The sequence below is a fragment of the Hibiscus syriacus genome, unplaced genomic scaffold (assembly GCF_006381635.1).
Source record: "Hibiscus syriacus cultivar Baekdansim isolate YM2019G1 unplaced genomic scaffold, ASM638163v2 tig00111634_pilon, whole genome shotgun sequence".
NCBI lineage: Eukaryota > Viridiplantae > Streptophyta > Magnoliopsida > Malvales > Malvaceae > Hibiscus > Hibiscus syriacus.
Window position 1 is genome coordinate 511,420 of NW_024063140.1, and position 25,162 is coordinate 536,581.

At 33.7% G+C, this 25,162-nt stretch overlaps 2 protein-coding genes and 1 long non-coding RNA gene across 3 annotated transcripts; 2 read left to right on the forward strand and 1 right to left on the reverse strand.

Moving 5' to 3' along the window:
- Positions 1 to 3,986: 3,986 nt before the first annotated feature.
- Positions 3,987 to 17,419, forward strand: LOC120166294 (transmembrane protein 258-like). The gene is made up of 4 exons (XM_039175586.1): positions 3,987 to 4,049; positions 5,631 to 5,737; positions 17,196 to 17,274; positions 17,372 to 17,419. Exons 1-4 carry the CDS (start codon positions 3,987 to 3,989, stop codon positions 17,417 to 17,419), a joined length of 297 nt encoding a protein of 98 aa, XP_039031517.1.
- Positions 17,420 to 19,962: 2,543 nt separating this feature from the next.
- LOC120166270 (mitochondrial carrier protein CoAc2-like) lies at positions 19,963 to 22,375 on the reverse strand. The gene is made up of 7 exons (XM_039175570.1): positions 22,118 to 22,375; positions 21,672 to 21,757; positions 21,368 to 21,575; positions 21,137 to 21,263; positions 20,852 to 21,036; positions 20,638 to 20,760; positions 19,963 to 20,391 (listed from the first exon to the last, which is right to left on the reverse strand). Exons 1-7 carry the CDS (start codon positions 22,274 to 22,276, stop codon positions 20,254 to 20,256), a joined length of 1,026 nt encoding a protein of 341 aa, XP_039031501.1. The 5' UTR covers positions 22,277 to 22,375; the 3' UTR covers positions 19,963 to 20,253.
- Positions 20,091 to 20,472, forward strand: LOC120166271. Its single transcript, XR_005519910.1, has 2 exons — positions 20,091 to 20,193; positions 20,236 to 20,472. It is a non-coding gene; the product is annotated as an uncharacterized LOC120166271 (long non-coding RNA).
- Positions 22,376 to 25,162: the final 2,787 nt, after the last annotated feature.

Consider the following 25,162-nt stretch of genomic DNA (forward strand, 5'->3'; position numbering starts at 1 on the left):
TCTCACGTAGAGCTGCTACCTCACCACGTAAAGTAGACACCTCAACACGCCATGCACCATTGTCATCGCGTAAAGTACCGACCTCCTCACGCAAGGCATTGACCTCATTACGTAACTCCCCTAACTCATCACGCAAGACTTTGTCGGTCTCCTATCATGAGGTGATGGTGGAGAAGAGGCTCGATGATGTGACAGAATAGGTGATGACTCTCGTTGTGGAGATATATATTCGGGTCGATCAGGTGATGGCTCTGGGTGAGGTGATGGCTCTCGAAGTGGTGGTTGCTCATCATCCGTGCCATCAAAAAAAAAGCTTACTAGCTTGCCACCTATCAGTGGCAAGCTCAGCTTCCGTGGGTGTCAGCCTCTGTAATGGAGTGTTGGCCTCCTAACAATATAAAAGCTCAAACAAAGTTAAACGTGTACTAGTAATAACTTGTTTATAAACATATGGTAGTATTTGTGTTAACTTACATTATTTATTGTAGTATACGGTAGTAAATCTTCCCATTGCTGCAAGGACCGTTTCCTCTTCTAGGAAATAGCCCTAGGAATATCATTAGAAGTTTTTAATGCATATGTATGCATGACGGGAAAGGCCTCAAATATCCAAATCTACAAACAATATAATAACAAACATTAGTAATTGTTAAAGAATTAATTATAATTTTGGAAACATTATATAAAAATTATTACCTTAAAGGCCCAAATAAAGCCTGACAAAGTGTATTTGGAACCATCGCCACACAAACCTTTCCGATCATTAAAGGCAGACGACAACTTATTCCATGTAGCTCTCCATAGATACTAACCCCACGGAAACAGGTTCCATACATTTAGGTCCTCTACAAATTTAATTAGATCATTAGGAATAGGTTGTCGGGCCTCTCTGCCTAAAAAGCCGGCTTGCAAAAGTATTAGAAGGCATACTCGGACAACATCGACGTCATCCATCCGAGTAAAACCATCTTTCTTATTCAATAATCTCGTCAAGTCTTCCACGTGTAAATTCGACTTCTCCGTTGACAGCTCAGGAAAAACCCGGGAAAATCATGATAGGCGGGTAATATGTCTAGTGTACCGATCTACATCATCGTGTCCGAAGCGTAGACCGGTGATTAAGCAAAACTCCTCCCGCCCAAAACACGTCTACGCCGGTGGAAAATCAAACCATATCTCTTCACCACGACGTTGTATAGTCTCTGGTAGATCGCTAGTCATGGTTTGAAGAAACAGATGGGTCAACATAGCATCTCCACCCGGATGTTGTACTTTCAGCCATGGCCCGAAGCAAGTATCCTCAAATATTTTTCTTTGTGCAGGTGAAAGCTTCGACGCAATTGTTTTGGCCAGGCTTACTTTATTTCTTAAGGTCAATTGAGCCGAATAAAAGTTCTGCAAAAACAATAAACATACCAATTTAGATATACCAAAAACTACACTGTGAAGATATGAACAATAAACATAAAGAGTAGTAGTTTATTCTTCAAACTTAAATTTGCAACACTGTGAATTTAGTATTTGTTTTTTGGTTGAAGTAATGCAATTCATTCAAGTTTCAATTTGCAGAATAATAATAGTTTCTGAAACTTTAAATCGCAACACGAAAATTAAAATCGCAATGCGAATTTGACTATCGCAACGCAAGAATCGCAACGCGAAATGAAAATCGCAACGACATAATCGCATTGCGATAGTCATTCTCGGTTTCAAATACTAAAATTGAAAGAAACTTGAATGGATTGCATTACTTCAACCAAAAGACAAAACAAAGACAAATACTAACTTCAAAGGGTTAAAGACTAAACAATTTAGCAATATTGGCAGCAATCGAATGAATATAATAAGCAATCTAAGTGAAATGGTTAATCTATTATTGAAAACACCAATAAACTTATCATCAATTTCAATATGAAAAACCTAATAATAATGCAAAAATTTCAAAATAAAAATAATTAAAAAAACTAACCCTCGGTGGTTGATTTAGTTGATTTTCCATTTCTGACCGTGAATGATTTCGTCGGAGATGGAGACTGATATCGTCGTGGGGACTGATTTCGTCGGAGATGGGGACGGATGTCGCCTTAGAGAGTGAGAGATGGAGATGAGACTGAGTTGTGATTTAGGGTTTTAGGTTATGAGTTGCGATTACGGGATATAATGTGGACGGTTCAGTGTTCCGATATATTAATATATTCGTGTTTGGAATTTGAAAAAAAAAATACGCGTTAATACGAATGGCGCTATGTAAATCGCATTGCGATAGTCAGATTCGCATTGCGATTTACGTATTCGAATTGCGATTTACGTAATCGCATTGCGATTTTCCAAATTCGCGTTGCGATTTACGTATTCGCATTGCGAATTAGGAAAATCGTAACGCGAATTTGGGAAATCGCAATGCGATAGTCAGAATCGCGTTGCGAATCTGGAAACTGATTTGCGATACCGGAGATCACGTTGCGAATTATCGATCGCATTGCGATTTAGTTGGTCATTTTGGCAAATCCAAAAAAAGTTGGTTAAAATCGTATATTATAAGGCATTTTTGGTCACTGATGTTATTTTCTCTTATAATTATCCAACTATATCAGAAGAGATAAACATGATCGGTTGATTAATTCATCAACTTGTTTCTGATTACCAGCAAATCTAATTTTAGTTCAGATAATTTTATTAAATTTATTTATTACTAGGTTTTTAAAAAACTGTGATTGTACCCATTGAACTGATCCGAAATCCGCCCTTTTGCACGGCCAAAATCTATGTCCGCTGTGATGGGTCACATGCAGCAATCATATCGGACCCATACGTGCACGGGAAAAGGTTCAAACAATAAAGCACTTTCTTAAATATGTTGTTAATTAATTACCCAGCATAAATTGCCCTTTGTCAGAGCTCAGCTGTGCCTAAAAATATATTCGCTCACCGTCCTCAGCAGTATAGGATGATAACTAAAAGTCTTTCTATTGATTGAAGCTAACATGCATATGTATTTATCAATCTATATATATATATATACATTTATGTACGTGGTCTAACTGTAATTTTCACAATGGAAAAATTCACTTAAGATCATCATTCTTAGTTGTACCATGTATATATATATATACAAGTACGAACCAAATAATCTTAATGATTAACAATATTAGATGATAACTAAAATTCTTTTTATTGATCGAAGTTAACATGTATATATATACACACATGGATGTGGTCTAACTGTAATCTCACAGCAGAAAAATTCACATGAGATTATCATTCGTAGTTGTACACTGTCATTGTACTTGCATTTTTTTTTTCACCATTGCCAAGTCATTGTTTCCTCACAACCCCATCATTGTTGAGGCATTTCCTCCAAATTTTCAATAAAAAGATACTCTTTTAAATCGTAGGTGAACAAAGTGAGGACTTTTTTTATTCTTTCTTCTTCTAAATCACTTAAGGTGAACTATCAGAGTCATTGGCTCTTATTATCTATCTATCTATCTATATGAGAATAATTTTCACTGTATCACTCATCAACCTTGAATCCAGCAGGGAATATCTGCTTTTTCTGATAGCATGTATATATTTTATATGCAAATGTTTGTGTGCGATAGAAGATGCAATCTGACAATGCTGTCATTTTTGGCCTCATACAAAACAAACAAATCTAATCTGATTCGAAGGAATATATATATATATATATATATATATATATATATATATTGTTAGGATATGACCCAACAAATATTCTCATTACAAGGACTGTCCTAAAAGCTTATTCCCAATACTATTCTTTTCCCAAGAAAAAAAATTATATAATATTTTACCACATATTACGTGACAAATAAATAATAACAAATGCTAGAAGTAAAGCATCATATTCCCATTGTGGGAGGCGCCCTTGATTCTTGACATATAGCTTAAGCATATGTGTGTGTGCGCGCAAAAATTAAAAGAAATCAATTTCAAAAGATTCTTCAATGTGATTGCAAGTTGCCATGGATGGGACAGGAAGAAATATAATCAAATTCTACAGTGAAGACAGATGTAATGTTGAAAATGTGAGTCATGTGTGTATGCCTATTGTTTTTGCACAATCTTTTTTTTCAACGAACTAAGTGATCTGCGTAATAAAAGAATTGTTGTTATTTTTTAAGGATATAAGCTCGAGCACCATAGATATCAGGAGTGAGAGTATTCAATGTCAAAAAGATAATAGTTATCTTTGAACATATAATGTCTTGTACTTACCCATGTTATTAAAAAAATATATTAATTTTTTTCTAAAATATGAATTTAAAATGTGTTTATATTAGCATTATGTTGTAAAATGCGGTCAGCAAAATTATTAGACAGTGATAAAAAAAACGATATCCTTTTATTGTTTAAATTGTTTAGACTCTAAAATATTCAAGTGATTGTTTTATTACGATAAATAATTAAAACATATTTTTCAAAATTAAATAAAAAAATAAAAAAAATGGCCTCTAATATAATTACTCTAAAATTAATCTTATGGTCGGTCAAAAAGTAAGAAAATAAACAAAAGTTTAGAAGAATCAGATTTGAAATTTTAGTCACACATTATTGCATGAAGAAATTGTTAAGTCCACGTTACATCAATCAGCTTTGGTTTTTTTTTCCCAAAAAAAAAAACTTTTCGGAAATGATATATGGGAATCATGAGAAGTAGCCAAGCAGAAGAAAGCTAAGGGTACCAACTAGATCAAAGTAACTTCATTGTTTCCGTATATTTTATCATGTTATAAGAACATATAAAATACTTTATGTTTATATAAATTTATATGTTAATAATTTATAGGGTTAAGCACACAAATGGTCATCCGACTATTAAAAGTTACAAAATAGTCACCCGACTATTAAAAGTTACAAAATAGTCACCTGACTATTCGTTATGTTCCAAACTTGTGCATTTCCATTAAAAAAATGATGATATTCCAAGCTAAATGTTAACTTCCTGACTGTGATATGATAAAATCTGATCCTAGAATCTTAAACGACAATCATATTCCAGTCATCATGTTAACATCTAACTTAAACAATTATCAATTTTTGAACTAAAAAAGACGAGTCTAACACATAATGAATAGTCGAGTGACCATTTTGTAACTTTTAATAACCGATGAACTTAATAAAGTAATATTCTATAATCAGATGATCATTTTGTATCTTTTAATAATCGAAGGACTTAATAAAGTAGTACCATATAGTGGAGGAACCATTTCTGTACTTTACCCTAATTTATATTATATAAGTTTTAGAAGGTCTAAAATTTAGATCCTACAATCTTATGCTTTGATGTCTGAAAGGTTGAGAAAGCCCCCCAGACTAAACCTTCTCTGGGCCTAAGCCTCAGAAAATCCCAAAAATGGCCCAGGCCGGAGAACACAAATATTATCATACGCCATGCTGTAGCGAATCCCACGTGACATTATATTGGCGAATACAGTGGTTTTTTCAGTCTCGTATAAAACTAAATAATTTCTCTTGGATCAACGTTTCATAGTCCGAAGCGAAGAGGCAAAGATCGATGGCAAATCAATCTCAATTGAGTTCAGAGCATTTGTAGGGTTTATTTTATATTACGTTTCTATGAATTTGATTGAATGATTTTGTTTCAGGCTTCTGCTGCAAAAGCATTGAGTAGTCCAGTGCCAATTGAATGGTACCCAACCCTAGCCGTCGTACTGCTCTCCATTGGTCTTGTTGTCACCGCTTCCTTCTTCATGTAAATATCTCTTCCCCTAAATTTTCTATTTTTTTTAAGTGCTGTTCTTATTCGATTCGTTTTTGTAGGCAATTGTGAAATTTATTGTTGTTGATTGGTTATACAATTGGGAAAAATTAGCATAATTCGAACTTGGCTGTCGATCTAAAATGTACCTTGATCTATAGGTTGTGGAAAGAATTTCTTTTATTACCCAATTTGGTTCAGTGCGAATTTGAAGTTCCAAAAAGTTATTTGTTTCAATGAGTATCCGTCTTTTTTCTGACTCGATTCTCGTGTTTTGTATTAGAGGTTTTATTTCTTAACTCTAGTAGAAAGTAAAATTCAATTTCAATCCCATGCTACTTGTAGATACCCATTTTCGTCTGATTTTATTTATATATATATAGTTTGCAAATATTTTTGAAATACATATGGTATATATAGTTTTGAAAACGGTTTTTAAATATATATATATATATATATAATTTTTGGAAAGCTTTTTGGAAATATATATAATATATGATTTTTGAAAACATTTAAATATATATATATATATAATATAGTTTTTGAAAATATTTTGAAAATATATATAATATATAGTTTTGAAATCATTTTTAAAACATTTATATAATATATAGTTTTAAAACATTTTTGAAAACTATATAATATATAGTTTAAAAAAATATTTTTGAAAATTTATAATATATAGTTTTAAAACATTTTTTAAAACTATATAATATATAATTTTGAAAACATTTTTTTAAATATATAATATATAGTTTTTTAAAATATTTTTTAAAATATTTTACATATTTTTTAAAAATATTTTATATATTTTTTAAAAATATTTTATATATAATATATTATTTATTATTATTATTTCTTATTTATTTATTTTTTTATTTTCTGTTCAGGGTCCAAGAATTCAGTCCAAGTCCAGGGGCCCAACCGGGTAGTCTGACCCAGCAGACCCAATCAGGCCTAAAAGGGAAACTAGGGTTCCCATTGTTTCGGTCAGACGCCGCATAGGAGGGAAATAGGGAGATCGAGAGCCAGTCAAGGGACATCACAAACGGTCGAGATTTCCGGCCAAGGGAATCGGGACTGACCCATCCCGAAACCCCTGGCCAACGATGAGTTTGTTACCGTGCTAATCGGAGATAACGAGCGTCAGTGGTGGGTATAAATACCCACCATCATCGAACCAAGGGGGATCAACAGTACACAAAAAATCCATAAAGAGTTACGCACTAGATTACTCACGAAGTACATACAAAAAATTGCGAGAAAAATAGTGAAATCGAAGCATCTATTATATCGATTCGAAAGAAATAAAAGGTACACTTTTTTTACCTCATGCGATTCTTGCATGCATATTGCTCTTCTTTGTTTTCGGTTTGAAAAAACAACCCGCCGATGACTGGAGGAGGAGGTGTTTGAATCTTCTTTTCTAGATCTACAGCTCCCTGAGGCGAATCTTAGAAAACTATGGTGATTTTCGTGACGGGGTAAAAAGGGCTTTTGAATGGTAATTTTTTTTTTATTTTGCCGCCAGTCAATCAACGGCGGCCGTCAAGGTGGTGGGGTCACCGGATTCTATGAATCACTGTGTGCTGAAAACATTTTGATATTTCGATATAACAAATTAAGTTAAATGAATTTTAAGATTTTCCAAAAAGATTTTCTAAGTATATTCGATATAATTATTCAAATATCAAAATATTACTTCAAATCTTTCAAATATCATTTTAATCCTTACTCAAGTGTAAAATTAAGTTTTAATCTTAAAATAATTTCAAAACGATTTTAAAAAATATTTCGAACTATTTCAAAGTCAAAAAATTATAGTTTGTCCAGAGGGAACCGATTCCCCCCCAAGGGGGTACCGATTCCCCCTGAATGGTTTGACTCCGAGAAATTCCAGTATGCTCGGAGGGAACCGATTCCCCCTCAAGGGGTACCGATTCCCCCCTGATAAACGGTCGATATATTTGAATTTTACACTTAGGGAACCGATTCCTTATGAGGGTGAACCGATTCCCCCCACGCTCCAAGTAGAAATATTAATTGTTTTCACACTTAAATGGCTCCAATAACTTCATTAATGATCCCCAACGTTCAGAAGTGATTCAAGGTGTATTTAAACAAGCTTAGAAGCCATTGATCAATAACAAGAAACATCAAGCAACTAGAATCAAGAGAGAATCAAAGAGAAAGCATCAAACCTCAAGTTTGAGCATTTCAAGTCTATTTTTCATTCAATATTCATTTTACTTTCAAGAACACTTATTGTGCTCAATTGTATTTATTCTTGAGTGTTCTTTCTTTGTTCTAGAATTGTGCAAACATATTTGCCTTGTGAGGTTTTTCTTATAAGTTTGCAAATTTGTAATCTTCTCTTTGAGAAAAGAGTGTTCTCAAGAATTGGGGTATATTTTTGAGGGAATTGTAAGGTTATCTCTTTGGCCTCAAAAGAAAGAACAAATTAGTGAATTTGTTGGAAAATCCTTAGCCTAGATAGCTAAGGTAGTGGACGTAGACTTTGGTTGACAAAGTTGAACCACTGTAAATCGCTGTGAAATTACTTTCAATTTTCTGCAAAAAACTTCCACCAAAATTTTTATTGCCAATTCACCCCCTCTTGGTCGATTCCATCGATCGATTAACTCAAAAATTGGTATCAGAGCCTAACTCATTTGAAGGTTTAATCGCCTCTTGAGTCGATTCAGGAAGAGTTACATCGATAATCAAAGTTATCAATGGCCTCTATTTCAAACTTCGACTCCGGTCTCGATTCGATTCCCGTCAACAAGCCTCATTTCTTCAATGGGGCTATCTATGCCTATTGGAAAAATAGGATGATGTACTTCATTCAAGTAAGTGACATGGGAGCATGGAATGCCATAGAAGAATGATACATCAAGCCTCTCACTCATCCAAGATTGTGGAGTGAAGGAGAGACAATAATGTTCTAGCTCAACTCCAAAGTCATTCATATCATATTTTGTGCTCTTTGACCAGATGAATACGGAAGAGTTTCATCTTGTACAACCGCCAAATAAATATGGGATAAACTTCAAGTCACTCATGAAGGTACCGATGAGGTAAAAAAATCTAAAATTAGTATTCTAACGCATAGCTATGAAAATTTTAGGATAAAACCAAATGAAGATATAAAAGCTATGACGAATAGATTTTCAACGATTGTCAATGGTCTCAAATCATATGGAGAGATAATTTTAAATGAAAAGCTTGTGAGGAAGTTAGTCTACTCCCTTCTAAAATCGTAGCAATCAAAGAAGACGGCAATCATCGAGTCTAAGGACCTAACGTCCTTAACTCTTGAAGAACTAATCGGTTTCCTTCTCACTCATGAAATGATGCTTGAAGATAAAGTGGACCTCGATAAGATTGACGAGACACCAAAGGATAAGGAGAAGAAGAAAAATATTAGAGTTGCTCTCAATTCCACAAAAGATGAAAGTGATTCTAGATATACTTGGGTTCTATTCTTAAGTACTAAAGATGAAGCATTAGAAAATTTCATCACATTTTCAAAAGTAATCCAAAACGAAAAATGTTACTCTATCACTAGTGTTAGAAGTGATCATTGCACTGAATTTGAAAATCTTGGATTTAATGAGTTTTGTAATTCTAATGGTATTATCCATAATTTTTCAGCACCTAGAACCCCTCAACAAAATGGAGTTGTTAAGAGGAAAAATCGAACTTTAGAAGAAATGGCTAGAACCATGCTTTGTGAAAATAATTTGCCAAAATATTTTTGGCCGGAAGCCATAAATACCGCTTGTTATGTTGTAAATCGAGTAATGATTAAGCCAATTTTAAAGAAAACTCCATATGAAATTTTCAAAAATAAAAAGCCTAACATTAGCTATTTTCATCCTTTTGGATGTAAATGTTTTGTTTTAAACAACGGTAAAGAAAACATTGGCAAATTTGATGCTAAAAGTGATGAAGGGATTTTTCTAGGTTATTCCTTAAATTCTAAAGCTTATCGAGTATTTAATAAAAGAATTTTAGTTGTAGAAGAGTCTATACATGTTGTTTTCGATGATAATCTCCTTCCGAGGAAGGATTCTTGTGTTAATGATGATGTAGGTATTGTACAAGCAAATGACGTTAGACGTGACATTGGAGAATCATCATCAAAGGAAGAAACGAAAGATGAGGAAACTCATGATCCTCTCGAGAATCCAACCATTGAAGAAAGGGAAGTATCTTATCCAAGAGAGTACAACTATGTCAAGGATGGTGAGATTATAGGTGATCCATCCAAAGGGGTAACAACTCGATCTTCTCTTAGAAATATTTGTAATTATGTTGCATTTATCTCATGCATAGATCCTAAGAATATTAAAGAAGCATTAAATGATGAACATTGGAATATGGCTATGCAAGAAGAGTTAAATCAATTTGAGAGAAGTAAAGTATGAACATTAGTTGAAAGTCCTAGTAATAAATCTACTGTAGGTACTAGATGGGTATTTAGGAATAAACTTGATGAGAGTGGTAATATAGTGAGAAACAATGCTAGACTTGTTGCTCAAGGGTATACTCAAGAAGAGGGCATAGACTATGATGAAACATACGCTCCCGTAGCTAGGATGGAAGCAATTAGAATGTTATTAGCATTTGCATGTTTTAATGAATTTAAATTATATCAAATGGATGTTAAAAGTGCATTTTTAAATGGTTTTATAAAAGAAGAAATGTATGTGGAACAACCTCCAGGTTTTGAAGATTCAAAATTTCCGGATCATGTTTTTAAATTGACAAAAACACTTTATGGTTTAAAACAAGCTCCTAGAGCTTGGTATGAAAGATTGTCAAACATTTTTAATTGAAAAAGGATTTTCAAAATGGAAGTTGGCACTACATTGTTTTTAAAGCATAAAGGTAAATATTTATTAGTAGTTCAAATTTATGTTGATGATATAATATTTGGTTCTACTAATCATGTTTTTTGCCAAGAATTTTCTAAGCTAATACAAAGCGAATTCGAAATGAGCATGATGGGGGAGCTCTCATTTTTCTTGGGACTCCAAATCAAGCAAAGAAAAGATGACATCTTCATCATTCAATCTAAGTACGTCAAATATATGCTCAAGAAATTTGGACTGGAAAATGGCAAGCCTCATGACACTCCAATGAGCTCTTCAACAAAGCTTGACTTAGATGAAGGAGGTAAATATGTAGATATTAAATTATATAGGTCAATGATTGGATCTTTACTTTATCTAACTGCAAGTAGACCGGATATTATGTTTAGTGTTTGCTTATGTGCTAGATTTCAATCATGCCCTAAGGAATCACATTTACTAGTTGTTAAGAGAATCTTTAGATACCTTAAGAACACTCCTAGTTTAGGACTTTGGTATCCCAGAGACTCTAGCTTTAGCTTGCATGTCTTTTCTGATGTGGATTATGGAGGATGCAAATTAGATAGGAAAAACACCTTCGGTACTTGCCAATTCCTTGAAAATATGATGATTTCCTGGTTTTCAAAGAAACAAAATTGTGTTGCATTATCTACCACTGAAGCCGAATACATTTCAGCTGGTAGTTGTTGTGCACAAGTTTTATGGATGAAACAACAACTTTTTTATTATGGAATTGAAGTAGGTACCATTCCTATCAAGTGTGACAATACTAGTGCTATTTGTCTCACTAAAAATCTCATCCAACACTCTAGAACTAAGCATATTGAAATAAGCCATCACTTCATTAGAGACCATGTCACTAAGAAAGATGTAGTTCTAGAATTTGTTGATACTTTGCATCAATTAGCGGATATCTTTACAAAACCTTTAGATAAGGAACGTTTTTGGACACTTAGGAGAGAATTAGGTTTAACTGACCTATCTTCACTAAGTGTTTAAAATAATTTTAGCACTTTAAATAATAAATGAAAAATGCTTATAATAGTAATTTCTTATTACATTCATTGCTATTAGTTAGGGGGAGTTTATGATTCTTGATGAAAAAATAACTTTATGTTCAAATGTAGTTTAAGGATTAATTTGATTGATTGAACATAATTAATTTTTGATATATGAGTTGCCAATACCAATAGAGAAGATTAATTTAGCATTTTGGGTGTTTAAAATACAGATTTTTGAATTGTAGGGCAGAGGGAATCGATACCCCCTTGAAGGGGAACCGATTCCCCCCTGTAGGGGAATCGATACCCCCTAGAGGTTCTGGATATAACACGGGCAGAACCCCTATTTGCTCAAACCCTTTTCTTTTTATTCCTTTGCCGCCTATCACTCTCTCCATCTCTCAAATCTCCCCTTTGCCTCAAAACAACATTTTTAATCGGAATTCTCTTCGAATATCATCTCCTAAACCTGTTAGAATTAACAAAATCGTGCAAACTTCATCTAATCTCACTCAAATTTGAAATTCTTCAAGGTATTTTTCTAAAACCTCTATTTCATCAATTTTTGATTTTAGAACTAGTTTTAATTAGTTCTAGGTTGAACTTTAGATCGGACATTGATTGTTTAGTGATTAGAAACTAGATTTTACAACTAATTTCATCAAAAACACAAGAATTTTCCAAAATTCTTTAAAATTTTCGAAATATAAAAAAAAATTGTTTTTCAAATTATTTTGTTTTGATTGAATTACGTTGTTATGAAAACTATACATATATTGATTTTCAAAACTTTATTTTTCAATAAGTTTTTCAAAAACTTTGCCCATTATGATTGGTTTAGAGAACCTTGAAATATTAAGGACCCAATTGAGTTTTGGGATTGATTATTTTGCATACATATGTTTTTAAAAATTCAGGTTATCTTTCCATTCCGATTATCTTAAACCATGTCTCATAAACGTTCTAGGGCCTCCTCTAGTCGTTCTAGCCAACCTCCAAACTCACCTCCAAATCCTCCACATATCCCACAAATTCCTATTCCTAATCCCGATGATCCAAACATGACCATTCTCAATTCTTGTTTCAATGAACCCGGTCGTAAACAAAATCTCTACTATAGGTTTTGTCAATACTTTGAGTCCTACAAAATCCGGGAAGAACGTATCACATATCTTCAAGCAACGCTAGACATAAATTTTCGTCATCTTCCTACTCTTCATGAGTAGAAGTTTGACAAACTCTTTGAGCTTGAACCGTTTGTCTACCATCAACTTGTTCGTATCTTCTACTCTAATGCTGTTTGCAATAAAAATTGAGAGAAAACCTTAACCATAGAGATCCGATCCTATCTTCTAGGACGATTCTTTCATCTTGACTCGGAATCCATTGCCAAAGCATTTGGATTAGATAATGAAGGGTTAGACAATGAAAAACTTACGGTAGGATCTCAGTATAAGCGAAGGGATAGTGTAAGTGTTCTAGACCTTCATGATCGTTTTCTTCACCTTATGATCTCTTGGTGGTTTTGACCATCCGGAGGCCGTTACTATACTCTTCGAGCCTTAGATCTATTTTGGCTTCATTGTGTCCAAAATAATCACAAAATTAACCTTTCACAGATTATTTTTGCTAAACTTGTCAAAACCGTAAATCTTGTTCCCAATAAGAAATTGTGTTCTTCTTTAGTTTACGGTTGTATTCTTAGTAATCTGTTTAAGAATGATGGGCTTAAAGTAGGCCTTGATGCTTCCTTTCCCCTCAAAAATCAAATCAATCTATTCTCTTTAACTAAATCAGGATGGAAGATCAATGAAGAAACTAGTCTTTGGGTTCGTACCGGTGAGCAACCACATGAAGTTGACGACTCTGACGATGAACCAGAACAACACGAGGAACAAGCACGAGCAGAGGAACAAGCACAACCAGAGGATCAAATGCCTCCATACTTTCGATCCTTTATGGAGACATTCGATTTCCGATATGCTTCCATGGATTCTCGCTTCACTTCCATAGAATCTCATTTATCCACAATGAGATCTCAATAATTGGAAATTCTCCGGGAGATGCGCACAAACAACGCTTCTATGAATGAACGCATTGATGCACTCTCACATGAGATGGCCGCTATGCGAGCTCATTTTCCTCCTCCCGATCCTCCTACGGATGCTTGATTTTGTGTTATGCTTTAGTACTTTGAACTTAAAGCTTATTGTTTCAACATTTTGAATGTTTTTGGATTATTTTTACTTTGGTTGTTGGATATTTGAACTAATTTGATGAATTATGGATGTTTGAACTTATATTTCTATATATTTGGTTTGGTTAAATTTATTCATTATTGCATCATTTACATCAATTATATATATGATCAATTTTGTCATGTCACATTGTTTATGAATATTAATTATGAAACTAATGGCTAACGTTTCTCTTGATTGTGATCTTAGCAGCTTAAGCTATTTATCTATATATAATCAGTTGGCTGAATGATTTCAAAACCTTGTTTAATATCTTTTAAAAGTCTTTTTGATTTAACAAAAAGAGGGAGAAATGTTAAAAGCGTTTTTAAAGAGGAGTAGTGTTAGAGTAAGGGGGAGTAATTTCAAACTTGAAACTTGATTTCAAAATAAAATCTTAAAATTACTAAAATGTTTTGTTATATCAAAAATGGGAGATTGTTGAAAACATTTTGATATTTCGATATAACAAATAAAGTTAAATGAATTTTAAGATTTTCCAAAAAGATTTTCTAAGTATATTCGATATAATTATTCAAATATCAAAATATTACTTCAAATCTTTCAAATGTCATTTTAATCCTTACTCAAGTGTAAAATTAAGTTTTAATCTTAAAATAATTTCAAAACAATTTTACAAAATATTTTGAACCATTTCAAAGCCAAAAATTACAGTTTGTCCAGAGGGAACCGATTCTCCCCCAAGGGGTACCGATTCCCCCTGAATGGTTTGGCTCCAAGAAATTCTAGTATGTTCGGAGGGAACCGATTCCCCTCTGATCAACGGTCGAAATATTTGAATTTTACACTTAGGGAACCGATTCCCTATGAGGGGGAACTGATTCCCCCCACGCTCCAAGCAGAAATATTAATTGTTTTCACACTTAAACGGCTCCAATAACTTCATTAATGATCCCCAACGTTCAGAAGTGATTCAAGGTGTATTTAAACAAGCTTAGAAGTCATTGATCAATAACAAGAAACATCATGCAACTAGAATCAAGAGAGAATCAAAGAGAAAGCATCAAATCTCAAGTTTGAGCATTTCAAGTCTATTTTTCATTCAATATTCATTTTACTTTCAAGAACACTTATTGTGCTCAATTGTATTTATTCTTGAATGTTCTTTCTTTGTTCTAGAATTGTGCAAACATATTTGCCTTGTGAGGTTTTTCTTATAAATTTGCAAATTTGTAATCTTCTCTTTGAGAAAAGAGTGTTCTCAAGAATTGGGGTATAATCTTGAGAGAATTGTAAGGTTATCTCTCTGGTCTCAAAAGAAAGAACAAATTAGTGAATTTGTTGGAAAATCCTTAGTGTGGATAGCTAAGGTAGTGGACGTAGACTTTGGTTGATAAAGTCGAACCACTGTAAATCGCTATGCAATTACTTTCAATTTTCTGCAAAAGCTTCCACCAAAATTTTTATTGCCAATTCACCCCCCTCTTGGCCGATTCTATCGATCGATTAACTCAACACTGTGGCATTTCATCTTTTGGATGAACAAAGGAGAGAAAAGGAGAGAGATGGGGGGCACGACTTGAAATGAAGAAGAAATGAGAGTTTAAAAAAAATTGATTTTTATAGTCGACTCGATCCGACCCGAGACCCGACCCGAGACCCGACCCACGGGTAACACGACCCGCGTGTTTCTGAAATAAGTAGGGTAAATTGTAGTCGTGGTTCTATTTTTTAAAAATCTTCCATTTTACCCCCTAAATTCAATTTGAGCCCCAATTTCCTTTTGAATTTGTACCTTTTATTTTGTTTTCTTTTAATCTAGTCACTTACTATTGTTATTATACACACACACACACACACATATATATATATATATATTAGTTTTTTATTTCTATTATTTTTTTTATTTTTTACTTTTCATTTTTTTATTTTTTTACTTATTAAATATTATATTATATATTTATTTCACGTAACTTTACTTTTTACTATTTCCTATGCCCCTATTTTCCTCTTGTCCTCTCTATCTCTTACCCAATTATTTTCTTTTTTTTCCTCCTTTTTGGTGCATTAATGATAAGTAGGGTAGGTTTTGTTTTTTTTTGTTGTTTTTCCTTCTTTATTATTATTATTATAATTATTATATATATTTTATTATTATTATTATTATTATATATTTTTTCTCTTAACATTTTATTTATATGCATATACATTTTACTTATTCACTTATTTATTTTTTTTATCTTGCATTATATATATATATATATATATATATTGTCATTATTGTCTTTATTTTCTTTATCTTATCTTCTACTTTTTTTTTCTTTCTTTTCTTTTCTTTATTTTATTTTTTTATTTCTTTTGTTTTATTTTATTTATTTTTTTATTTTCCTTATCTTATTCATTTTCACTTTTTTCCTTCTAACATTTTTATATTTTAAGAGTATTTCAACCAATCAAATGTGAGTAATTCGAATCAGGTTTTTAAATTTTCATTTTAATTTTTTGCAATTAAGACAACTGACAAATTAGTTGGTACCGAAAGGGCAGTTCAAGAGTGCTAATCATTCCTTAACTGTAATCGACTCGCGAACTCGACACATTTCTGGTAAAACACAGATCATGTAAGATGGTGTCCGATCTACCTAAATGTTTTTAATTATTCAAGTCGAATCCCAATTTCGGACCCACCCGAAAGATGATTCCGACACTACTAAGCTACATTAGAATGTCTGTATAATTTCAATCTCTCTCAACAACAAATTTTCTGTGTTTTTTTTTTAAATTTAACCGCTCATCTTTGTGATTTGTTCAACTTGATTCATACATTCGACTCGGATTTCATAAACTTTACTTGAAAAAATTTCAAATAAGGTTTGAATGATGAAATCATACTTATAAACTCTACCAACTTGAATTTTTTCTCCTCTACTCGACCGAATGCACATCTCTACTTAATTTCATGGCCTAAGACATGAAACAGATTTTAAGAAGAGAGTGATCAAGTTTCTGCACGAGTTATATATATTGTTCATTTTTAGTTGATTTTGCTATTTTAGGCACTTTATTTTTCTCATTTCGTACCATGGGTGCATCTTTAACCAAGAGATTTCTTGTCATTGAACTGTACTTATGATACCTTCAAATCTATTTGCGCTTGGTTTTGCTTTAGAAAATATTGAATTTCTTCACATTCATTGAATGCCTCATCTCATAGCTACAACTGTGAGGCCTCCCTTCCCTAAACTATAGCAATGCTATGTTACTTTTCGATTTCCGAACTTGTTTTAACTTGATTTGTGTTTATGAGAAATCTACAATTTTGCTCCATGGTTTTGGAAAACCTTACAGAAAAAATCTTCCCAAACACATGCAGCTATGAAGCAACTTGTACGAAGCGGAATCGATATGTTGTCAAGGAGCTAATCACTGGAGGAGTGGCATCATTGTTCTCGGTATAACTTTTTCTAATCGCTTTGTCTGGATTTCTCGTTCGTAATTTACGTTGCTTTTTGTTCGTTACTTAATACTTGATTCTCGACATCCTCGCAGGGATTTGGGTCGTTGTTTTTGCTGCTTTCAGCCGGTGTTTACGTTTGATTTTCATGTTGTTGATGAACCATTTCACAAAGTTTTAGAAATTGTCTGGTTTTCATGCGTTTTTGTTGTTTATCAGACCAGGATAGCCGCCTTTAATAAAATTTTGATATCACTCGAGTGACCTTATCAATACATGTTTGAATTTGTGACTCAAAAGTAAGCTCAGATATACGTATAAATCTCTTATCTGCAAAAGTAAAACAGATTCCAAATGCTATTCAAATGTCCAAATATATTATTCACAAAAAAAAATTTATTCTTTTAAAGAAGATTTAATAGTTAAGGATTAATATATTTTTAGGTGTCTAAATTATATCTCAAATTAACTTTGGTGTCTAAAAAACTTTTCGTTAAAAATAGATGCCTAATGTTTTTTCCTTTTACATTTTTAAGTGGCTATCGTTAAAAAAATGTTAAGTAACACGTGTTATATTTATATTTTTTTTTGTTTTTTAAATAAAATAATGTTTAAAAATACTTTTTTTTAAAATTCCGTCACTTAAAGATTTTTTTTAACGGTAGATATTTAAAAGTGTAACGAAAAAATATTAAGTACTTATTTTTAATAAAAAAAATCTTTAGACACAAAAAGTTAATTTTAAATATAATTTAGGCACCTAAAATTATATTACGCCTTAGAGCATCTCCAACGCTGCGCTGGAGTGAAGATAGAGATGCACTGTAGAAGCTCCAGTGCTGCGCTAAATGCATCTCCACTTTGAAGATCTCTGGGTTTGCAACGCTACATGTAGCATGCTACTGTAGCAATGCTACAAAAATCTGTTTTTTTTTATTTTTGATTAAATTATAAGATAGATAAAAATACATTGAAATTAGATAAATAATCATACTAATTTTTTTTGTAATTTTTCTGATTTTTTATATTTTTTCTGATTTTTTAAAATTTACAAAATTAATATTATAAAAGTTAAATATTGTGAATAAAGTAGAGTTAATGGAAATATAGAGATAGCGCTGGAGATGAATTATTGTTTAATCTCTAGAGTAGAGATGCTATAAAATAGAGATGAGGGCTAGAGATGACCTTATAAGAATGGATAAAAAATGTGTTATAGAGCGGCCAAAATCATATATCATTTTTATATAAAAAGTTGAAGATAAACCAATTAATATTTTAGGTGTCCGGACCGCCACCGACGTTAATTTTCCCATTAAATAGCACGTGTCACAATCCAGTGATTTTGAAATTTATTTTATTAAAAATATTATAATATTTATAAAAAAAACTAACTTTTCTTATATTATAAAACAACCCAAAAACTCAAATCCTAACCTTAATATGTTGTCGTCACCCTTTCTAGCTAGATCACTACCGTCGACGTAGTCCCTAGTCATACGCCGTCATTTTTGCCGTAGATTGACAGTCGAAATCGTATAGGATCACGATTTTCATCCTAGGGTTCGCTAGGTATAAAATGTCGATTCATCGTCGATCGGTCACGATTTTATTGGGGGGGGGGTTTGGTCGCCAGGGGAGGTAAGGTCGGGTGGAGCTTCGTCGATGGCAAAGGACGGCGGTCGGCTTGGGTTTTTGATTCATTCACAATCTCATATTAAAATCTCTGTAAGACTTGTTTTTGATTCACAGTGATTGGTTTCCCCTTCACCCTTGCGTTTTGAAATTTCAGGTTATTACTGGATATCTTCTTGCAGGATCTATTATTGGGCCCGGTGGTTTTAGCTTTGTTGGTGAAATGGTGCAAGTATGTTGCTTTTGCTTCAATGTTATCTGGGAGTTTATCTTTAGCTTCAGTAAAGTCATTGTTCTAATATCTCTAGTTTTATATATTGGTGGGCTAGATATCAAGACAAATGTTCTTGTGTGTACATGATTCAGGTTGAAACAGTGGCTCAATTTGGTGTAATATTTCTTCTTTTTGCTTTAGACTCGGAGTAACAACAAAGGTTTTCTCATTGCCTTTCCCTTTCCTATTATGTTCGTTCCTATATTCAATAATATTAACCTTGTAACGCTTCTTGCAGCTTCGTGTTGTTCCAGCAGTTGCTATCCTTGGAGGCCTTCTCCAAATTTTTCTATTCATGTGTTTGTGTGGTATAACAGTCGCGGTATGTCTATCAATTTTAGAAGTATTTAATGTAATGTATGGTTATGTGGTATATAAAGTCTTTATCAACCTTTGCCTTTCTTTAATTATGAGTCTATCTACATGAGGTTTATATTTACCCAACAAAACCGAGCTTTTTTTAAATATATTCTTGAGAGGCAATTCAGCTGCAGAATATTTCTTGTTGAACCCATGGCGACTAGTATACGTAAGTACATGCATACATATATGCATGGCGTTTGCTTCAACAAACTGAGACATGAACAGGGCTCTGATATAAAAATATATATTTCTCAGTCCATCAAAACCTAGGTCCTCAGGACTATTGTAGGTAGTCAGAAATGAATCATGAGTGCATGTTGAACCCAGAGAGATTAGTTTACATGCATACATGAACATTTGCCTCAGTAAACTGAGACAAGTACAGGGCACTGATATTGGTTTCTGAATAGAAGATAGAGAGCAGCAGTAATATTCTTTATTGAATTGATACCTCCAAATTATGTACATCGTTTATAAATCTAATCCTGAAATACTTTATTACCCCATATGCAAGCTCCACCTCTTGCAAAATTTATCTGGTGGGGGAATGGAACCTATAGAAGCCCTAATTTTCCAGCTTAAATGAATTTAATTGTACAGGTTAGATGGCCCGGTTTGGTCAATTATAACATGAGAATTATAAAGGTGAAGCAAAGCTCCTTGCTGGAGAATACAAGAAACAACGAGATCGAATATTATTCATTATCATGTATGGAGAGATGATGTTTGGGTATTTCTTTTATTTGTTACCACTTCTATCGCAGCTTCATCATGGGATGGAACTCTCAGGCTTGATTTCATCATGTCATAAACTGTAAAACCAATTGCCACAGATGGTACAACCTGCAGAAGACAAAATTATCAATAAAAAGCTTGCAAACAGAAGGTAAACTTATTCTAACTCTTCATTTTTCTTCAACTATTTGTATCTAACATTCATGTTCTGAATATGGGTATGAGAATACAACCTTCAAGAACTCGTCAAATACACAAAAAACTCAGTAAAAATGAACATATCCATGTTGGACGCATACCCGTATCCAACACACATAAGTCCGAGAACATAGATGGGAAAGGGAATTTTCCTACCTTGAGGTAGTTGATGCTCAGCCCTGAAAATAATTGCTTCCACCCTTGATTTTTAGCAATCATAACAAGTGTTTCCGTTGTTCCTTTCAACTCAGGACTGTTGGACGCCAGGAGCCTTTGAACCTAACGACCAACAATTCTCAATATTATTACATTAAAATTCCAGGTTTGATCACTTCTCATTATGAATTTGGATTCAAAAGAGTTTAAATACCTGCATTTGCCTTCTCACAACATCAAGAGGATATGTGAAAGTTTGCCCCAACAACCCAGCCACAGATCCACACACTAAATTCACCATTATATTTTTCTTCTGATCATCCGGGACATGACGTTTCATCTCCTCATAAAAGTAAAACTTCAACCCCGCATAAGGAAAGATCCCATAAAGTGACGGCGCTGAGAAAAGAATCCCACGTATTAGTACGAAAATCCCAAAAAGAATCGAACCACCAAAACACGAGTTAAAATGCAGCATCACAAGTGTCGGAAATAGTACCAACACCACGATAGAGACCTCTGAGCCCTGACCCTTTGTAAGTCTTTGAAAAACAATCAAGAATTCCATTATAAACTTGTTCTGCGTTAACTACACCTTTCACATTAATCTTTGGTGGACCAACAACCTGCATTAACCAGTATAACAAGATCAGAGAAACAGAAAGATCTCAGATTATGTAGCACAGAGGAAAGATGCTGAATTACACCAGCTTTATGTTCAACTGCTTACCTGATAAGCTAACTTAGTCCGAACCAAATCGAGAGGATAAGTAAAAAGCACAGCAGTTCCACCAGCAAATGATCCAGCCACAAGATCAAGCACAGGGCCTCTTGTGATGTCGGGAAAATTATCAATGATCCATCTTCGGTATTGTTCATAGGCCATGTAATGAAGTGCGGCGTAGGGAACTATTCGAGCGACACTAGCACCATTTCCTCTACAGACATCCACCATAAACTAAGTAAGCAACTGAAGTTAAGTAACTTTCAGAACCAACTCTATGTTAAAGTATAATGATTTGGATATTACCCACCTGTAAAAACCCATTACTCCTTCGGTCTTCGCAATCTTTTTGAATGATCCAAAAAGTCCTACGCTGTGAAATTCTGCTCTTCTTGTCTGAAACAGATTACTGAATCAGTTCCCTTTTGCGATTGCAAGTTCAACCTTCGCAAATTCAAGCCATTCCCAAATATTGTAAAGGGTCAAAATACCAATATTGATAGAGTTTCAAACGTTAAATCTACTCATTTTCATCAGCAATTGATGTTCAAGATTATCAGGAAAAAAAGATCATTTTTGCTAAACTCAAATGATCTTTCACCAGCAGAACTTCATCGAATTTATAGTTCAAAACAAGTCAATTTAACCTTGATAAACAACCGTGGATGCAAACCCATCAGGGAAAATGAATCAAAAAACAAAACTCGTAGCCGAGAACCAAGAAATCAACTAATCAAGTTAAGTATCAAAGTTTACCTGAAACAAAATCTTGACACGCTCAAGTGGAGCAACGACGGTCTTTGCGAGCCCTCCAGCAACGCCGCCAGCAACCAATTCCTTTGCAAACAAAGGCATGGATTCTATGATCCCATCAAAGAACATACCCATCTCTCTTTCTTCTCCCTTCTTTTCCATTTCAGCATACACCTTCAAGAACCGGAAATATGGAGAGAAAATACAGGGATTTCTCGCACAAAGAACAGTATTTTAGGGGAACAAATACCAGAATAAAAACAGAACAGACGAACTTCTGTCTGTTGGGGTCAGATTGGGTCGGAATATTAGGCGGTTATTACATGTTTGGGACAACTTACGAGTCCGAGTTGAACACGCGTTCTTCCATGGTAGATTCTTGTAAGAGACGAGAAAGAAAAGGTTAATTTGTTGACGAGTTTAGTGGACCTGAACTCAATTCTATTATATATCCAATTTTTGATCAAGAATCTTCTAATCTAGGCCGTTCGATCACTGACTTTTTCTTTTATACTCTAAGAATTTCCATTTTTCTTAAGTGTCTCGACTCTCGATATCAAATAAATTCTCGGGATCCAAACAAAATTTGGGTGAAGACTGTGTCGTGGGAATATTGAATACTCGAAAGAAACCGTTCAAAGTTGGCTCCTGCACGCCGCATCTGCAGTCGTTGTACTCTACGAATCATCCACACTATTATATTGGTGAAACTCAAATAGGATGAACGGTAGGCATTGGAGAATTAAGCTGGAATTTATGTTTGTCGGAACCGACTTTCGGTTGGGTCTGAAAATTGAGATTCGACTTGGAAAAATGAATTAGGAGTCGCTACCGATCACTTTAAAACGAATTTAGGTGGGTCGGACACCATCTTACCTGATCTGTGTTGTATCAGAAATGTGTCGGGTTCTGGAGTCGGTTACGGTCAATGAAGGATTAGCACCCTTGAACCGCCCTTTTGGTACCAATTAATTTTCCGGTTGTCTTTAATTGCAAAAGTTTAAATTTAAATTTAAATTCAAAAATTCAATCCGAATTAATTATCTTTGATCGATTGAAAGTATCCTTAAAAAGTCAAAAATGTTGGATTGTTAAAACAAAAATAAACATGAGAAAAGAATAATAAAAATATTAATATAATAATATTAATAAAAAATGAAAAAATAAATAAATATATATATATATATAACAATGTAAAAATAAATAAAAAATATTAAAATTAGGAGAAAATGAAAAATATATATAGAGAAAATGAAAAATATATATAAAGTAAATAAATAAAAAATGAAATAAAAAGAATAAGTCAAAAGTTGTTACATCTCCCATGTTTTGCGTGTAGAGAGACTGGACTTGCAATGAAAATATTTTGCCACTCCTCGTGCTTTTAGATACTGGCTTTGGATCCTCCACGCTTATTTTTTGTCCTTTCCTTCCCTTAGTTTTTCCTAATCGTTGCCCCTTCCTCTGATTTTGGTTCTACGTTTTTCTCTCTCGCTTCCAATCTTCTGAGATCCAGATAAGATTCAAGTGCTTTAGCTGGAACTGTAATTCCTCTTTGATCGAACTACTTCCATTTCTTCTTTCTTTTTCTGTGAGCAGCTCGGATGATTAAGCTTACGAACGGCGTTTTCGTTATTTCCCCTTTGATTTCTCTGTGTTTTTCCCCGAATACTATGTATAATTCTCATCTTTTTTCTTGTGTATTTCCATGAATATTTATAGCGCTAGATTTCAATCCAGTTTTAGACTCCCATTAGGACTGAAATTACTGAATTGGTTGTTCTTCTGTTTGAGTGGGTACCGAGAATTTCGGTTTGTTGGAAACGGCCAGATCGGGCGAGGAGTCTTCGAAGGAAGGAGTTGCGGCTGAAATGACACCTAATTATTTCGGGTCAGACTTCAATGGACTCGGGTCTCGGGTCAGGCTCCGGATCCGGGGTCTGTAGGGCTCCACTTGTACTTGGGCTGCTGGATTTGAATGTGTAACACTTGTATTTGGGTTTTGGCCTTATTCTATAAATGAATGAAAAAATAAATTAATATGTATACATAATAATAAAATACATGTTATATAATTATAGTATATAATATAGTATGTATATATTATATAACATAATACATATACATTATATACCATAATTAATAACACATTGACTATATGTTATAAATTAATATAAATTAATATATAAAAGTCGGACGAAAATGTGTGTCGACAGTTGCTCCTCTTTATCCTTTTTTGTGGAACAAAAACTAGGACAAAGATAAAATGACACAAATTTTCGTTCGGTGGAGTTGAAAAATTGACTCTGGTATAAGAATAACTCCCTGTCGAATTAAGCTACGGACGACCCCTCTGTCGTGAAGTCGAGTTCATCCTGAAATGATATGGAATTAAAGCAGTAGTTCAAAATTTGAATTGGGTTGTGGCTTCTCGTTACCAAATTGTAGTCAACCACGGTCTTCTTCTTGGTTTAAAGACTTTGGTTTAAAAACTCGACTGAGAAATATTTTCTTGACTCCACCATGTTGTTGATAGGCCCTCGAGCTGAATAAAATCTAACTCGAAAGGTTTTCGTTGACAGATAACTTTTCTCGACTTAAGCTATACTGTCGGAAAATGGTTTTCTTGTCACTGAGGCACGGTTAACCCGGGTCTTCTTCTCGACTTGAAAACCTCGATTACAGCCGGACAGTAAAGTGATTGAGGTGTCATCGAGCTGAATGGAATCGAACTCGATGATTTTGTTGACAGATAGCCCTTCTTGTCTAAGTGTAATCGAACTTGAAGGTCTTCAGTTAACATATAGCCCTTCTCGACTTAAGTTATTTTACAAATGATGCACCTTGGAGCTGAGCGAAATCGAACTCAAAGGTCTTTTGTGACAGATAACCCTTCTAGCCTTGAGTTATGCTGTAAATGATGTGCCCTCGAAGCTGAGCGTAATTGAACTCAAGGGTCTTTGGCAGATAGCCCTTCTTGGCTTAAGCTATTCTGCAAATGATGTGTCTTGGAGCTGAGCGTAGTCGAACTCGAAGGTCTTTGGTGAC

What these genes read in the sequence shown, in the direction of transcription:
- LOC120166294 (XM_039175586.1), top strand. Translation starts at nt 3,987, where the DNA reads ATGGATGGGACAGGAAGAAATATAATCAAATTCTACAGTGAAGACAGA. An exon ending in ACAGATGTAATGTTGAAAAT is followed by an intron (nt 4,050 to 5,630) that starts GTGAGTCATGTG and finishes ATTTTGTTTCAG; the next exon opens with GCTTCTGCTGCAAAAGCATT. An exon ending in GAGTGGCATCATTGTTCTCG is followed by an intron (nt 17,275 to 17,371) that starts GTATAACTTTTT and finishes ACATCCTCGCAG; the next exon opens with GGATTTGGGTCGTTGTTTTT.
- LOC120166270 (XM_039175570.1), bottom strand. Translation starts at nt 22,276, where the DNA reads ATGGAAAAGAAGGGAGAAGAAAGAGAGATGGGTATGTTCTTTGATGGG. An exon ending in GTGTCAAGATTTTGTTTCAG is followed by an intron (nt 21,758 to 22,117) that starts GTAAACTTTGAT and finishes AATCTGTTTCAG; the next exon opens with ACAAGAAGAGCAGAATTTCA. An exon ending in TGAGCATCAACTACCTCAAG is followed by an intron (nt 20,392 to 20,637) that starts GTAGGAAAATTC and finishes TGTCTTCTGCAG; the next exon opens with GTTGTACCATCTGTGGCAAT.